Genomic DNA, 19,283 nt, shown 5'->3' with positions numbered 1-19,283 from the left:
CACATTTTCAGTAGAAAATTGGCTCATAGATGGCGGTAATGTATTCAGCCTTACGTTCCGGCCGCCCTTTACCACCTAGGAAGATTCCTGGTACTCATTTCTGTTAGAGGCTGAGTCGACCCCAGTGCCGTAGTGCGGCTGGAAGGATTAGGTCGACTGAAAAAATCCACCTCATCGTGACTCGAACTCGCGACCTTCCGGCTTGTAGCATAGTGCCTCAACCAACTACGCTAACTTGTGCCCCCGCTTACATTAGTAATTAACTTTGATTTATTACATAAGAATGGAACAGCATTCCTCTACTAGAGAGGGAATTCTCTTGAAATTTAATAGCAGAAAGGCGCACTTAAAGAGAAGACGCAGCGTATATGACGTAAAGCTTCCGCGGGGAATACACGCACTAACATCTTCTGAGGCTGTCGGTAGATGTAATGGATTCTGATGATGGAAATCGAGCAGGTCTTCAAACGTTGATCGTTAGCTCCGCCAATGTGCGACTGTTCGCCATAATGTGACTCTCTCACAAGATGATTTTAGAGTACACGTGTATTCCCAGTACAGTTCCTCAAACTTTACTGGTCCTTATACCTGTACAGACATCTCATACTCATATATACTCATGGAGCTGAGCCTTTCTTGAGGAGCCGCCAATTCTGCAGCTACTCAAGAATTTCCCAGCATTTTATGGAAACCGAAGGTTCATTAACGTGTTCACAAGACCCCTCCACTGGTCTCTATTGTGAGCCAGTTTAATTCAATCAATACCATCCTATGCTATCTCTCTAAGATCCATTTTAATATTGTTCACCCACCTATATATATATATAGACATCTTACTGTTACGAATATATTTCAGAGGCTTAAAATAATATTTCCCAATTACAAGCTGAAATTTAAAATCTGTTAATAATAAAAATGACAAGTTTTTTATTTTTATTTTACAATCTACTCAATATACATAAATAGAGTAATTAGTGAAAGGGATGGGTGTGTGTAATATTGAAGCAGGTATCATCCTCCGATGATTCTCTGGTGCTTATCTAATGAGATCCTCTGGCCACATTCTGTTTAGTATTCTTTCTGTTGCTGGTTGGTTGAAGAGGTTTCTTATTAGTTGGTTGTTGTTTTGAGTGGTCCGGTTTTTGTGTTTCTCCGCGTAGGCTCTGATATCTTCTGTTACATATGGTATGCTTAGATCATTGTGTAAGGTAGCGTTTGATACGTACCAGGGAGCTTTAACTAGTTTTCTTAGCATTTTGGATTGGAACTTTTGGAGAATTTTTGTGTTGGAAGGTTTGCTGCATCCCCATAACTCTATCCCGTAGGTCCAGACTGGTTTGATTATTGTTTTGTATATGATTACTTTGTTTTCAAGAGATAGCTGTGATTCTTCGTCGATTAACCAATTCATATTTCTCGTTTTGAGCTCTAGTTGTCTTCTCTAAGCTTTTATATGCGTTCTCCACGTAGGTTAAAGATGACAAGTAACGTAAACATTTACGATAATCTGTTCGTACATAAAAATGGACATTATTCTAAACAGTAATCTTAGTCTTAAAAGGACCAAAATCTCTGAAACATCGAAAACAATTAAAAGTGCAAAAAGTATTGAAGGTTTCTCAACACCCCATATCTCCATATCGGAAGACTATGTGTTCTTCTGATATTCCGTAAAAACTTTACTTTGTGAACAAGCATGATAGCAATCCCCATGCCTGGAACTACGTAGATACTCCACTTCCGGAGTATTGCTTACAGACCTACAACTTTCGAATATGACACTAGGAGAGAACACATGTCCTGCCATTTGTTAACATTGCTGACCAACAGCAGCACTTCTTTAATTTAATTCATTGTTATTACAATACAGAGTAAAGCTACCCATTTCCTTGACATACATTACAATATAGGCTATACTTATTCAGTTATTCAGTATAGAGGGGGTGGGTTTCCCCATGCACCGCGACTAATAGTCTATTGTACGTTCCCCTTTAATTTCTACGGTCGCCATACCCTACTGATACTGGTGCCCGCTATCTCCCATTTCTGCCAGCGAGGTCGGCCCTCTACCGACAGTGGTACCCGATAACTTCCCCATCTACCGGAGGCATTGGAAACTATTTGGACGGGAACCTTTTTACCTAATTTTGCTCAGAGGTCTCCTAGAGACATGAGGATCTTTTACGTGCCGTAAATCTACGACACGGGACCCACGGCTTAAAGTCCCTCCCGGAGGACTTGTTCCCTGAATTTTTCCGCCCTTAAAAATTCCACGACCTCCGCCGGGTTTGAACCCGCGTACCTTGAGTCATGAGGTGGGAAGGTTACCCCTATACTACGGAGGCCGCTAGGCTATACTTAACGAGTTAAGTGACACACCCTACTAAGTGGTGTTGCATTCTAAACTTTCCACGAAATCACATATTCTACAGCTTTAATAGTTTTCCATGGCTGACTCTCTAACGACAAATATTGTATCTCAAGAAACTGGATAGCTTTACTCTATAACAAAAGGAAATTTCATAGGATTTGAGGCTCTCAGAGCAGTGGTTGTGAAAATTCCTATCTTGACTCTGAATATGGAAGCCATTAGTTCCTCCGAAACGTCGGTTGACATGTACTGTACAGGCGTTATATGACATTAGACATAATTCTTAAATAATTTATGTTGTGGATCCCAAAATTTAATTATTAAATAAATTAAATTTTACAAGATTTCAGACAAAACACCAGAATGTGATCACATATAACTCCAATGAAAAGTGATTGGTTCGTAGATTAGCTGTGACACCGTGTAGCCTTGTAAGAGATTATCGTCGTTTTCACCTGCTGTTTTCATTATGGGGGCAGCAGGATATACAAAATGTGGGTAACCACTCAAACGATTGCACGGTGCAACAAACCACAAGAACACAATCTAAACTTCTACCACCGAGAAAACTTCAAAACTCATATGACCTGGTCTTAATTATGTAATTTTCACTTTACTGTGTTTCATTAGTAACAGATTCTAAATATTCTCGGGAACTTAAAGTGGAATAGAATTTCAGCTACGAACATAGCAAGAATTCCCAGTGTAGTTATTAGCTAAGACATGAACTTCGTAGAGCAGAAAGTCTTCAAAATTACGTCCATATAGAAGCCAGGACTTATCCAGTCTCCTATCCTATGGGCTTTGAAGGGATTTCTCCCAAATGTAAAGCGGCCGGAGCGTGAAGACAATCATTCACGCCAGTCCAGTACTGAAATTGGTAACTAATTATGCATTAAATCCCACCTGAGCCTTCATGGTGTAGAGTTTAATTAAACAGAGGAATAATATTAGCAGATATTTCCAACGGATTTAACTACACGAAATTTCTTTTATCGTTTTCCACAATATCATGATTACAAGCAAACAATACATTTGCGACTAATGAAATAAATTTTTAATTTAGATATAAAACTTAAATTTACGAAACTGAAATCAACTATTCTCATTTCATTGATTGCAAAAAGGTTTACTGTATTATTGCCTACAACATTTTTATACAATGAGTAATAAACGCATACGGAAAGCACAAAATAGTAAATTACCTTCATTCTTTGGTATCAAAAATAGACAAAGAAATAAGTGAGATTAATCTAAAAGTTCGTGAAGACAGTATATTAATAAAACAACCAGCTGGGCCGCGCCATAGCTCAAGGGGTTAGTCGCTGGCTTACCACCGCGGCGGTCCTGGTTCGATCCCGGGTCTAGTCAAGTGGGATTTGTGGTGGACAAAGTGGCTGTGGGACTGGTTTTCTCCGAGTACATCGGTTTTCCCTGCAAATCTTCATTCCCCCAATTGCTCCACAATCACCCTCACCTATCATCTGAGGCTCGTACAATAGGCCAGAAGTGTCCGCAGTACAAGGACTTAGTCCCACCTCACTAGCAATAAAAAATGAAACAGCCAAAATTTTTCCTACATTATACATCATTGTAATTTTATTTCGGGCAGCGTTTCGTAGACTGTGCTTTTTCCTTCCTGAGTCAAAAAGCCCGTTTTATTAGGCACAATCATTGGAATTAGTACCCACTTTTGAACCGAAATTTCGTCCCAGACAAAAATTTGGACTATGGATAATGTGAAAATAAACTGATCATTTTGTTGAGATTAATGCTTTCGATAAAAATTAACACACTTTCTACTGCCATTGTTAGTATATAAACCGTTGCGTAGTAGCTAAAAATACAGTAGGATGTTTTCAAAAGTAAAATTCAAAGGTTAATAATAACACACACTTTTAGATAAGGCCGTAATAGTTCTAGTAAAACTGAATATGACAATATGAAATAATATTTTGCGTGACTTTATTTACCCCGGAGATGAAATGACAACAAAAGTTTCTTTGCATAACAGCGGTCGAGACCAAAGACTCCTACATGGTGCTCTCTATTCCGTCCGAAAGCAGGTTATAAAAGACTCCAATTTCAACACGCCTTGCCAGTGTAGTCATCCTCGGACTCAGACCCGAGAATGACTGCACTGGCAATGGCCAGCAGCATATACAAAAGGCAGACCGGTCCTCTCGTCAGAGAGGGCGCCACACAAAAACAAGACCGTAAATGCCAAACAGTAATAAATATCTGATCTTGAGCCCTAGATGGGGCTCGACACCAAGATTTACTGACTGAGTGAACATCAGTCGCAATGTGACTTGGATTTGGACTTGGCTTGAATTAGAGCTGGCAAGGGCCAGCAGCATATTCAAAAGACAGACCCGTCCTCTCGTGAGAGAGGGCGCCCCACAGAAACAAGACCTAACTGTCGAATTGTAATATTAAATATCTGGTCATGAGCCCCAGATGGGGCTCGACACCAAGACTTACTGACTGACTGACTGACCGACCGTCAGTCGCAAAGTGACTTGGACTTGGCAGACGAGTGAAGTTAGCAATTTGCAGTTTGTAACTGACCTTAGAGGAGCAGCCAGTCTTCAGGTAGCTCCGAGGGACATGAAGACTTAACCGAGATCAGCGGTGCAAAAAGTAACTATAGCAGTGTTACAAGAAACGTTTGACGACGTTATAAGTGGTTGATAATTGTACTGGGAATTGTAGAAGAGATTGGCCAGTAAACTTATTCGCTAAATCCGAGACCTGGGTGAATTTATAATCCCGTTACATAGGCAACACGGGACGGTATTTACTTTTCAATATTCTGCGGATATGTTCACTGCATATTCTCTTTAAGTACATGTATAATTCTGAACCTTTTGATAATCATTTTAAGGGACTCCTCTTTCAAGTACAACCCCCTCCCCGGTATTTATTGAGGCATTTAATGAGGACGGCAAATTATGGCTGATTGTATATGTCACTAGTAGGGTAATTAAGTATCCTTGTTAGCTGGGAAATCCATCAACATGACTGACATCAACTATTTTACAAGAGTAATGGGACCTTCATAACTGGGCAAAATTTTATTAAGTAAAAAATGTGCAATGCATTACCAAGCCTAGAATAAATCATATCAGACTGAGAGAACGCAGCTGCAATTGATATTGTTTGATTGTATATCCAATTTATCTTATACCCATTCCTACTACCCAACGAAACGCGCTTTGAATTGACTGTTTACATAGTTTCAGTTGCCATATACCGTAATATTTCTTAATACACATATAATGTATGTTCATTTTCTTCAAACGAAAACTTTTATATAACAAACACACCAATACACCCCTTACTTACTTACTTATGGAGATGAGCCCCTCTTTAGCAGAAGCCAAATCTGCAGCTACTCAAGAATTTTCCAACATTTTACGGAAACCGAATGTTCATTACAGTGTTCAAAGAGCCCTCCACAGGTCACTATCCTGAGCCAGATTAATCCAATCCATGCCACCCCATCCTATCTCTCTAAGATTCATTTTAATATTGTCCATTAGTCTTCTCAGTGGTCTCTTTCCTTCTGGCTTTTCCACCAATACCCTATATGCATTCCTCTTCTCCCCCATTCATGCTACAGGCCCTGCCCACCTCATCCTCCTTGACTTGATCATTCTAATTATACTTGGAGAAGAGTACAAATTATGGAGCTCCTCATTATGCAGTGTTCTCCAACCTCCAGTCACTTCATCCCTCTCCGGTCAAAATATTCTTCTCAACACCCTGTTCTCAAACGTCCTCAGGCTATGTTCCTCCCTTAATGTCAGAGACCAAGTTTCACACCCATACAGAACCACAGGCAAAATTATAGTTTTGTATACACCACTATGATTGATTTATCAACGGTGAAAGTGAATATAGATTATATTTGTAACGTTTATGTGTCAGAAAAATGCAGCACAGAGAAGTTTTGTTCTATGCTAGTGTCTCTGGCTTTTATAATTACATATAACTAAATATTACATATTTTCCAACATATATATACTGTATATTGTGGCACTCAGACACACTTATATGTAACGACCGAAAAATAAACAAGTATACAATAGCTATTGCCAAGCAGCGGCTTGCCTAGCCGTTGCCTAGCAAATGATCATATTCCATTATGACGAGACCCATTATTTGTTCTCTCATCCAACCTCTTCAATAAGTTTATTTACTACTAACATGTTCCTTTAATTCTGTTTTCATTCCTCGGTGCATAACTCAGTTCCTTTTTCATTTTCCAATTTATTATTTTCTGTGTCCTGTATACCCCTTTTCTAACAATAAGATTACGTGATAATAATATAATAATATAGAAGTTTCAATTTCACAGCTTTTCCATAGAGACTAAATATATCATGCTTTAGTTAATGTAAGAGAGTTCAGTCTATTCTGCCTGCCTGGATTTCTCACTGCGGAATTTGTATCCAGGAAGCCTTTTTTTTTTTGCTTCTTTCTTTCATGTCCTTGAAATTCCGGTCATTCAAACTCTGTCTTCTTTTCCACAATGCCTGACCGCATTCTACTGCATACATTATGCATACTGCAGCAATGCAAAGCGGATTCATTCCTCTTCGCCTCTGATACTTCTCACACCTGCGTCTAGTTCTGTCTGAATACGTGTCCCTGGGAGCTACCTCCGTTCCCAGGGCCTCTGACATAAATCCCGTAAATATAGTGCACACAAAACAAGGAACTGTTTCAAATCATACCGTGAACCAACTACATACCAGTTTTAACTCCAGTGTGAAGTTACATTACAGAGTTCATTGTTGTAGTGGATATTACATCTGTCTGCAATCTCATATATGATTCTGTTATATTTCGTTTGTCGTCAAAATGTCTAAATACATTTAAGGTATATAAAGGTATATAACGTATGCAGTCTACAAATCAATATTCTGTATTTAAAAACAAAGAAGACACTATTGTATCAACTCCGAAACTCCTTGGCCTATTGTCCGCAAGCGAACTATACTGACCGAGCGACCGTCGCTTGTCGGCGAAGTTAGTGCCAACTTTAGCGGATAGAGGGTGTCGCGTGGTCAGCGCAACAAATTCCCACGGCCTTTAATCTCGGTTTTCTAGACCGGAACCACTATTTCCTTGAAATAGCTCCTCAATTGTCCTCACGATGCTTAGCGAACCCCGTTCCAGATCCACTACTTCTCAGAAACATCTGGTAGTGCCGGGAATCAAACCCGATACTTCTGGATGTGTAGCCAGGAACTCTGGCCACTAGACCTTAGATTTTGTTTTTACAAACGCAACATAAACAAATGTTGATACAGTAGTATCTTTTTTGTTTTCTAAATAGAGACTATTGTTGTGCAGACTGCATACTTTATATACATTTAAATATCTTATTTGTAACAGATGCACATTATTAAGAGGCTAATACATCTCCTTGTACTTATATGATTCTTGAGGAAAGGAACCATAGATCTTTGAGTAAGAAATTAATTGAACACTGTAAGAAATGTTATTTATAAAAGCAGTATTCCAATCAAATAATGGCAAAGAAATGCATTTTGGAAATGAAAGATAAGTCATACTTTCAAGCAATCTCTGTTTTTTCTGCGAGATTCACACATCTACTTTTGCAACTGCCTGCGCATCTAAGACGTCAAAGACTGTACAGGAAACATGTTCCTTTATGAGATATCAGAGAAGAAAGACAGGAGTAGAAAAAGAACGAAATAAAAAAACATTTTCTCAAGAACAATACAATTGTTGTAGCTGTCACGATATCTAGACTCCAACTGTGAACACCGACCAATGTACAGCAGATAAACCACGTGTGAATACCAAACGCAAGATTAGTCAGATAACTGCCAGATAGGCCAAAATAAGTAGCGTATTAACTGAAAAAATAATTATTTATACACACAGTTGTATTGATCGGACAGCCTCTGTGGTCTAATGGTCTGGGTTCCTGCCTACAGATCCAGATGTCCGGGTTCGATTCCCGGCGCTGCCAAATTTTCTGAGAAGTAGTGGATCTGGAACGGGGTCCACTCAGCCCCGCGAGGATAATTGAGGAAATATTTCAAGGAAATAGCGGCTCCGGTCTATAAACCCGAGATTAACATCCTGGGGATCTGTTGCGCAGACCACGCGACACATCCGCACAAGTTGGCAATAACTTCGCCGACAAGCGGCGGTCGCTCGGTCGGTATAGTTCGCTTGTGGACTAAAACCACGGAGTTTGTTTCGTTGTTTGTACAGTTTCAAGGAAATAGCGGCTCCAGTCTAGAAAACCGATATTAACGGCCGTGAGAATCAGTTACGCTGAGCACGTGACAACCTCTATCCGTAAAAGGTGGTACTAACTTCGCCGACAAGCGGCTGTCGCTCGGTCGGTATACTTCGTTTGAGGAATATAGGCCACGGAGTTAAGTTTTTTATTTTCTATACATACATTTGTATTGGTAGAACTTATTTAAATGCATGACATGACGTTTCGATAAAATATTTCGTAAAAATGAAAAGAAAATAAGAAACAGACAGCGAGAATAATATGAAGCTGAAGAACAGCGTAACTCACGGTTCTGTCCCGCAGATCCTGCACCTTGCAGTGCAGAAACACTGCGCTGCCCAATTGGGTCGTCACATTCGTCGAATTGGCGTGGTCCTCGAAGAACGGTAATGGATCCGGCGTGGTTCTGGGCTCCGGCTCTGTCAGATCGTCATATGACTCAGTGAATGGGGACGAAAATTCGTACCAAAAGCTTTTAGGAAGGGAGTCGAATGGGTCACCACTATGCGTCTTGAGGGCTGCAAACAGACAAAACAATACAGAGATTTCCAAAACGCTGTACGCTCTTTTATCTCGTCTTTCTAATATCTTAACAGGAAGACTCTTTTGAATCCTCGAGGTCCTCCTGTNTGTGTATTTAATTAATATTAGAGTTAATTTTACCGACCACACAACATATTATTACACTACATGTTTCGACCTCAAGAGGTCATCCTCAGATGTATGAACACAGCTTTATAATTACACGCAATGACATTTGTCTTTTCACTTATTCGATCCTGTATCTTATTCAGGCCCACGCTCAATAATATATCAAGCTCGTCTCACAAAACACAAGTTAAAATATTATTCTAAATGTCAAAAGTTAAAATTTATTATTGAGCGTGGGCCTGAATAAGATACAGGATCGAATAAGTGAAAAGACAAATGTCATTGCGTGTAATTATAAAGCTGTGTTCATACATCTGAGGATGACCTCTTGAGGTCGAAACATGTAGTGTAATAATATGTTGTGTGGTCGGTAAAATTAACTCTAATATTAATTAAATACACAACAGGATGCAAAAAACAATTAAAGTCCTCCTGTAAAGTATGCAACAATGAACATATAACTCAAATAAAGGCACACGTACAAGAGCGTGAAGGTGTAGCACGAAGTGATATTTATTTACTATACTGAGGCCACGGAAAGATGTACCACAGAATCATTCCCACACACCTCTCTCAACAATACTCTCGAGCACTTGTACTCCTCACTGAAAAGTGCTTCCCCTGTATTCCCCTCGAGCCGTCTAACCACTCACAGGAATACTGGTGGTGACAACCTTCACTCTCTTGCACCTGTTTCCGTTTATTTTTTTCTTGGCTCACTCTTCTAACATGAATACGAAGACAGTATGTTCCTCCAAAACGTCAGTTGGCTTTCATTGGACAGAGCTCTTGTAATGGAACGTAGGATATAAAACCAGTAACATGAAACGCCTAGAGTAAGCAAAACTTATCGAAAGTAAAAGACTGAAACTTGTTCAAAGTTTATGGTGAATGTTGAAGTATTCAGTTATTCAGTATAGAGCGGGTGGGTTTCCCCATGCATCGCGACTGACAGTCTATTGTACGTCCCCCTTTAATTTCTACTGTCGCCATACCCTACCGATACTGGTGCCCGCTATCTCCCCCTTTCTGCCAGCGAGGTCGGCCCTCTACTGGCAGTGGTACCCGATAACGTCCCCATCTACCGGAGGCATTGGAAACTACTTGGGCGGGAAACATTTTGCCTAATTTTGCTCAGGTCTCCTAGAGACATGAGCTTCTTTTACGTGCCGTAAAGCTACGACACGGGATCCACGGCTTAAAGTCCCTCCCGGAGGACTTGTTCCCTGAATTTTTCCGCTCTTAAAAATTCCACGACCTCCGCCGGGTTTGAACCCGCGTACCTTGAGTCATGAGGTAGGAAGGTTACCCCTAGACTACGGAGGCCGCTAATGTTGAAGTAAGAGTAGACCTAAATAAACAGCCGAGAGGACAATCTAATATTTAACAAATTGTAATTCTGTGAGAATAACTGTTGTTGAAGAACTTGTCCGTTTTAATTTGCTTCCTACATATCTAATGATTCTTGTTAAGGTTGAGATTTTATAAAGATCTCTATGGCTTCACACTACAGTGTTGTGTCGGCACAAAAAAGGAGGGTAAGTACAAATCTGAACAAACCGATCTGAAATCGTGGAATTTCGTGTTTCGTTCGTATCTGCTCCCGTGGGACCAGACGAATGGGACTGCTATGTCGCTTGACATGTAGCCGCAAGGATAAGATTGCTGCAACACATGCAGTAGCTGGCATCCTTCCAGCAGTTCTGAACTACAGTTCATTTAGTCTCGATAACATCACGAACTACCTACTTACATGTAACATTTATAATGGTTTAGAAATTCCTGAATTATTACTGTTCTCAAAATAGGATTATTACCGTTATTAGACATTTCACAGGCCTGATTTATTTTTGTTGAGATGTCAGAAAATAATCCTGACGTTTGAAAACATACATGGTTTTAAGATGAAAGTACTATTAATTTAAAATAAAAATGCGCTAACTTCCCACAGTGGTGGTCCGGTAATGTGGGATTTTTGGTGGATAAGTGGCACTGAGGCAGGTTTTGTCCGGCTACTTCGGTTTTCCCTGCCAATTCTCATTCCTACGACTGCTCCACAATCATTACCTATCATCCGGGGCTGGTACAGCAGGTCAATTAGTGGCCGACGTACCAAGTGGACTCAATCTCCCCTCACCCCACAAGAAACAAAAAAAAAAAGTCCAAAAATCATAACTGAAAAGTTACTTAGCAGATGGAACATGTTCTCTCATTAGACATTTAATATATGCTCTTTTATAGTTAACTGATTTAAATGTTCCGCTTATAAAGCGGGAGTCACTGTCAGTCTGTGCAAGTTAACTGCATATTCTATGTTCCAGAATTGCTTGAAAGACTCTGAGAATCGTGAATTATCATTCCTAATATCAATACATTCAAACAGTACAAACATGAAGTACAGGGTTCGGTACAGATCAGCCAGTATTGCGAATAGGTTGTAGATGAACAACCAAGAAATAGAGGTTCGCTTCTCGACAGGGGAAAAAATTTGTCTGTTCACCACATCGTCCAATCTTGTTACAGGGTCCAGCAAGTCTCCTATCCAAAAGACAATGGCAGTTATTTGTCTGGGGGTAAAGAGGCCAGAGGGTAATGCTGAGAGCTTACATTCACCTAGTACCGAAGTCAACAATATTAGGAGATATACCTTCCTTTCTCATACATCTTAATTAATTTGTGTTCAATTAAGAACAACTGCAACGTCTTTTTTTTTCTTTGGCACTTCAGCCCCAGTGGGCCTAGGCCTGCCTCCATGAACATCTCCGTTCACTTCGGGTTTTCTGGATCTTATACATTCGGTAGGACCCCTTGGGCGGGTGATCAGCTGGTCGCAAGGCCTCTACCTGTACACAAACACAGAAAAACGCACACACACAAACTAAACATCCATGCCCTGAGTGGGATTCGAACACACGATCCCGGTTTCCAAGCGATCGAAGACAGTGCATGCCAATTGAGCTACTTTGCTTGCTACAAACACTAATATATTTACTAGATCTTAGACTTTCGGTAGGACTCCTTGGGCGGGTAATCAGCTCGTCGCAAGGCCTCGCGATCTAAACAAACACAGAAAAATGCAGACAAACAACCACTAAACATTCATGCACTGAATGGGATTCGAACCCACGATCCCGGCTTCCGAGCGAGCGAAGACAGTGCATGCCTTAGACCTCGCGGCTACCGTGACGAATTCTCTCTGAAGGCGAAGAATCATTAATTCATTGCCCTAGAACGCTGATGGTTTCTTTTTAGAATTATAGTGATAATTAAGGTCCTTTGTATGAGCGTTCTTTTTTTGCAAACTTCCGAAGTCGTTTAGAGTTCAATGCTATTGCGGCAACTTGCCAAGCACCCGAGCCAGACTGGTAGCCTGAACACAGGCTTGAAGGAGTTCACTGACAACAGTAAAAGGAGAACAGTTATTTCCTCGTTTTAAAGATACTATTCGAAGAAAGTTAAAGGACGTCAATTTGAAACTTGAATATTAATTTTTTCTTAAAGTCCGAGTTATATTCTATTAATTTTCTTTTCATATATCATTTCACTCAAAATAATTTTTCGAAATAAATATCTATATATCTATAAGCTTATATCTATAAGCACGAAAGTTCAATCACACTGGATTCAGATGGCTAAAATTATAGTGTAGCGGCAGGATCTTCTGAACACAATTATTTAACTGGTGAGTGACATTAAGCTCCCTTAGCAAGAATCTCCAGATATATTCGTTCAGTGACTAGCATTCCTGCTCCACATTTCAGTGATACTGTGTTGAAATCCGGAACCGAAAACTGACTACACTGTCTGAGATTCTTCAAGGATTTACTCAGCTCCGTAAGGCAAATTCCGGGCTTGAATCTCACATTAGACTTCGACCGGTTCCTTCCACATCCCCTCCTATACATTATTCAGTAATCATAATCATCATACGATATCATATATTCCTAGCAGTCGGAAAAGTTGTTAAGTAAGATATAATAAGTAGGTAACAATGACTTTGCTCCATAAAGTTAGTTCGATTAGCCTACTTCTTAATATTTCACAAAGCATTACATTCTAAACTTTCTGAATTTTAGTTCAAATGCATAATTTACTCGCTCACTCATGAAGCTGAGTCCTCCTTGAGAAGCCGCCACTACTCAAGAATTTCCCAGCACTTTATGGAACCCCAAAGTTTATTATCAAGATCAAGTCAAGGAGGATAAGGTTGTCAGGGCACGTGGCACGAATGTGGTAGAAGATTAATACATACAGGATATTGGTGTGAAAGCCAGGAGGGAAGAGATCACTAGGAAGATCAAGGCGTAGGTGGGCGGACAATATTAAAATGGATCTTCAAGAGATAGGATAGAATAGTATGGCTCAGGACAGGGACCAGTGGAGGGCTCTTGTGAACACGGTAATGAACTTTCGGCTTCCATAAAATGCTGGGAAGTTCTTGAGTAGCTGCAGAATTTGCGGCTCCTCAAGAAGGGCTCAGCTCCTTGAGTGAGTAAATAAGTAAGTAAGCGTAAGTACGTAAGTAAGTAAGTAAGTAAGTAAGTTTATTACCTTGTTCACAAGAGCCCTCCACCGGTCCTCCACATCAGTCCAATCCATTCCATCAAACCCTATTTCTCTAAGATCTATTTTAATATTGTCCACCCACCTACATCTTGGTCTTCCCAGTGGTTTCGTTCCTTCCAGCTTTCGCACCAATATCCTATAAGTACTCTTCTTCTCCCCCATTTTGCTATATACCCTGCCCACCTCATCCTCCTTGACTTGATCATTCTAATTATACTTGGAGAAACCATTTCAATTTTACATATCGTTAAGTGTTCCAAATGGAATTGCCCTATCTTGAAAAACTGCTTATCGAAAATTCCTTTGATAACTTACCACGATACATTCCTATCGAAAAGAAAATAAACAAATCTTATTTAAAGCTTTGTCTCTCTGATCTTGATTATCGTATGTAAAGCTGCATGTCTTGACCGTGAATTATTTCTACTTCATATTTACAAAATGTGCACTTTCTAATATGACATGCAAACACATTGAAAATTAGCGCAGTAGCACAGGAAACCGGAACGCGCGAAGTGGGACCGGGCTACAGAATCCATTAACAAATTTCCCTATTCAAATATAAAGCACACCAAAATAAAGCTCCTCTGAATGGAGGCCAAATATTGAGTATTTGTAGTCACGTGTTCTTGTTATATCTCAATATAACCCTTCTCGTTCATAAACGGCTCAGAGTTATAAATTTAAAAGTTACAACAGTGAAGAGTTGGAATAAGTTACGTGAATATAAACTTTAAGGCCACAAAAATGCTGAGATGTAGCAATCATGAGGTAGATAAGATATTTATCTATGGATCAAAAGTCCTTCTTTTGGACTTCGGTAGCTCTTTCAGTTTCTAAATCTTATACACAGTCGATAGGACTCCTTGGACGGGGGATCAGCCCGTCACAAGGTCACTGCGTACACACGGAACAACACAAATATAGAATAAAGTCATGCAGATATCCATGCCTTGAGTTGGAATCGAACCCACGATTTCAGCGTTACAGCAATCGAAGATGGTTCATGCCTTAGACCCCATGTTAACTGTGATTACCAGATGATATATATAGACATAGGATCTTAGTCAAGAAAACCTGAAAGGAAGGTATCATTTGGGAGACTGAGGCAAAGAGGACGGTACGATTTTAAAATAGATAGCAACAGCAAAGTATAAGAATCTAGACTGGATTTAACTGGCTCAATGCCGGGGTCCTATGAACACGGAAATTAATCTATGCGTTCCATAGACTATGAGGACATTTTGGAACAAACGACTGATTTCGACTTGTCGAGAAGAACTGTGTCCTGGACTTTTCAGTTAATTTTAATATCTGCATTTCTAGAATAGCTATTACAATTTTGCCCTTGTTCCGGTGAGTGACGTAACAGAATATGTTACACCCTGGTCTGAAGTCCACAAGAGAACTATACCGACAGAGCTACCGTCGTTTGTCGGCGAAGTTAGCGCCAACTTTAGCGGATAGAGGGTGTCACGTGGTCAGAGCAACGGTTCCCCACGACCGATAATGTGAGTTTTCTAGACGGGAACGGCTATTTCCTTGAAATGGCTTCTCTATTATCCTCACGAGGCTGAGTGGACCCCGTTCCAGACCTACTACTTCTCACAAAATCTGGTAGCGTCTGGAATCGAACCTGGGACCTCTGGATATGTAGGCAGGAACTATGATCACTAGACCACAGAGGCGGTCATGCTACAGCCAAGGGTTTAAAATTATTTTATGAATTCAAATTACAGTTCCTCTAGCACGTGACGCTATGTTGGCTAGGAAAAATTCTTCTCGGTGGAATCTGCTGCGTAAATTTTAAGGCAGGCGAAGAAGACGTTCCCCCAAAACCATGCCACTTATCTAACAGAGTGCGCTGTACCATATCCCAGAGGACCCTAATCTTTGTACTCACAGTTCCTACTTTCTCAAGTTTAATTATTGTTGGTTCTACGAGTTTAGAATTCCACGTCTCTAAATAAAGGAATAGTGAACTCATACGTCTGAGTAGTCAAGTTTTATAAACGAGTTTACTCGTCTATGAATAATGCTTCAAATAACAGATCAAAGTATTAACTTCCACACATCTCTAATTCTGAAAATATTGTGATAACTTTGTACCAGTTACACTGTTTTTATAAGAGTTCATATAGTTCAGTTGGAAAGAACAAAGCGAGGTATAAAATTATTAATACAGTACAACTGGTTCAGACACGGAATTGATAAGTGCTGGTAACTTTGCGAGAAAAAAAAACATGAGGAATTCACACAAGGACTATTTGAATCTCTCACTCATTAATTCCTATGTAGTAATTGTCGATTATTATTTCCAAACTGAATTTTGTCATGAGATGAAATTGTAAAACAAATTATCAGAGTTAAACGTCGTGGTCACTACGTACGGTCTGACAATCTTCTTACTAAAAATGTAACAGTTCTGAAGTTAATTCTGCTTCCGTCTTCAGAAAAGATGAGGATGCGTAATATTAAGTTGAATCAGTTAAAACGATTCAGTCTTAACCCCTGAACCAGTTTCCATGTAGACGGAAGCAGAGTCAGGTCCATATATGCTGAATTATTTCAAAATAAATTAATTATAGAATGTATAATAATATGACGTCTATACCCATTGCTAGGCAACGACTCGGTAAACATGTGCCCACGGTATACACACCTCAACAATACGTGGCCCGCCCCGCAACCGTTGCTATGCAATGGTGCGATAAGCACGCTTCAGCAATAGAGGTTGTTTTTTTGCGTGGTCCGTGCGAAGTGGTCATAAAGAAGTGTTCGTCAGTATAGAATACAGCAGTCAGAAGCGGAAAGGCGAGTTTCGACGCAGCAACCTCCTAGGATATGAGCTTGGGAGCAGAGGAATTGAACTGGGTCAAGTCCTCGGAATTGGCAGTCGCAGAATAAGGGCAAGAAAGGGAATTGGGCTGTGAAAACAAGACTTCATATGTGATTTGAAGTGACAGGGAGACTGTTATAAACCCGTTCCCAGGATATGACTAGTGAAGACTGAGAAGAGTAGTGCGTGTGTAACAGTGAACTGCAATTTGTGTAGAACAGCGATAGCGCTGTATTGCCTGTAATCCCGAGTTGTGTGAATGTATAGGGTGTCAATAAATCCAATCATCCACTCCGAAACCCGTCTATTGTCACCCCTACACGTAACAGTATATATGCTCCTCACCCATGCGTGTTACATGCTCTGCTCTTCTGTAAGACGTATCTTAAATATTCCGTGGCCAATCCTGGTCAGAGCTCCGCAGCTCCACCTTGTGATCCCAACGTCCGGAGCTGTATAGTTACACACTGCGTAAACTTGGTTTACATGTTGCATGCTTAACAAGATAACCATAAAAGCTTACTGAGTCCTACAAAGAAAGTAGGAGCATCTGTTATTATTGGCTGATGCTTTCAAATTTCAACTTCTTTAAAAGTTTTAACAAGAACATTTCGTTACAGTGGTTGGAGTGTAAGAATACAACACAGAGAATGGTAAAAGTTAAACATCCACAATTCTGAACGCTTAATTTATCAAATGTAATAAGAACATCTCAAGAGGCTGGTAGCTAAGATCCTGCAATTTTCTTCACTAACACAATAATAGTTCGTCATGAAAGACCCTTTTTCAGATACAGTAAGAGAGGGAAAATGGAAGTTAGTACTAACAGTACAAATATATAATGGTAATTAACGTCAATTGTATATATATTCAAATGTTTATTGCTGCATGACTAATAATAATGGATTCTGCATTGGATGATTGGAATCATTACAACCTTCTTGTACAATCTCTCTTAATCACAATCATTTACAACAGCTCACAATAAATGACTGCCGGAGACTCACTCGAATTTGGTTCTCGGTTCTACAACTGACTTGTGGTTATTTGGGGGTTATTTTATGACATGTTCTGTATCCCGATTATAAAGAATTTAAGAAAATGGGTTACAGGCTTTATTGAAGTAAAATGTTCACTAAAGGGGAGCAAAAAATTCCCAGTCAACATATGTCCAAAGACAAATACTTCCTGAGATATGGGGGATGTTCGTGTAATCTCTACAACAGATGCTCTTTGTGGTTTCTATGAATTTCAACAAAGATTTCAGCCCATTGTTGCACAGAAGTGAACATTCTAACGAAAATTCTTCGTTTCACTCGAATCTCCTGGCAGCAGTTCTCAACTCGTTGCTACAATACCTCAAGGTCATTGATCGGCGCTGAACACACCAAAGTCTTCAGGTGTCCCCACAGTCAGAAACCCATGAGATTAAGGTCAGGAGATCGTGCAGGTCAGTTGAGTGGGCCTCCACATCCTATCCTCTGTTCACCAAAAGTCTGGTTCAGTTGACGTCAGGCAATGCGGAGAAAATGAGGTGGTTCCCCATCATGCATGTGTTGTTGAAAAAGAGGTGCATGCTCCAAGAGTACTGGTAAATCATTCACGAAAAAACGATTGTAGAACGCATCTGTTAGTGTGTTAGGCAAGACAGCTGACCCTAAAAGTTGAATGCTCACCCAGACATTCTCTCGCCCTTATCTCAGTGGGCACTGGCTTCTGGACATATGTGGCACGTTGACTGGGACTACTTTGCCCATTTAAGTGAGCACTATACCCGTTCAGAGCAGGTAGCTAGTTTTAAAACCCTCCATAGCGTTAGATATATCTACAGTACATGAGTGATGAGTGTGATATAATTTGAAATGAAGGGATCGTAGCATAAACGAGCTACTACCCCGCATGGAGGGACTCAGGAAACCCATGAATATGTCATGGAAGAGATAAATCCGGCTAAGATTCGAAAAGAGTTTTCCCCGAATACAAGTCTGTATGCTTTTTATTATTATTATTATTATTACTAGTGGGGTGGGACTAAGTCCCTTGTACTGCGGCCACTTCTGGCCTGTTGTACCAGCCCCAGATGATAGGTGAGGGTGATTGTGGAGCAATTGGTGGAATGAAGATTGGTAGGAGACTCTGAAGTACTCGGAAGAAACCTGTCCCAGCGCCAATTTGTCCACCACAAATCCCAATTGAGCAGACCCGGGATCGAACCCGGGCCGCCGCGATGGGAAGCCAGCGACTGCCCGCTTGAGCTATGGCGAGGCCAGTCCACATGCTTACCTGTAAACCAGCCTCTTCAGTTTCAAACAGGCACGATATGTAAGAGAGGGTTACCAAGTTATGTACACAGAAAATAAAGTTTACTCGCTCTGTAACTTGTCTGGGTGTTGAGGTGCCATTGTATGCAGAGCACCACATCATGTCTGTAAATCAGCTTCAACTTCAGCTTGTGTGACATAATCGTGTTTAAACTACTTCTAACTAGTGGCAACTAAGGACGTACTCCCTCCCCTGAAGGTGAATATCTCCATAATAACATAAAAGCTCTACGTTATCTAGAACAA

General features: G+C 40.3%; 1 protein-coding gene across 1 annotated transcript in view; it reads right to left on the bottom strand.

Moving 5' to 3' along the window:
* The window catches only part of LOC111870260 (peroxidasin), a 385,708-nt gene that overhangs the window by 342,609 nt on the left and 23,816 nt on the right, over window positions 1-19,283 (bottom strand). The window contains exon 2 of the mRNA XM_023862384.2: window positions 8,949-9,178. Coding sequence (XP_023718152.1) covers window positions 8,949-9,178 — 230 coding nt within the window. The remainder of the gene's footprint in view (window positions 1-8,948; window positions 9,179-19,283) is intronic.

This window comes from Cryptotermes secundus, unplaced genomic scaffold (genome assembly GCF_002891405.2).
Source record: "Cryptotermes secundus unplaced genomic scaffold, Csec_1.0 scaffold94, whole genome shotgun sequence".
Classification (NCBI taxonomy): Eukaryota; Metazoa; Arthropoda; class Insecta; order Blattodea; family Kalotermitidae; genus Cryptotermes; species Cryptotermes secundus.
Note: the sequence above shows the minus strand (reverse complement) of the source record. Positions and strands in the feature narration are given on the sequence as shown.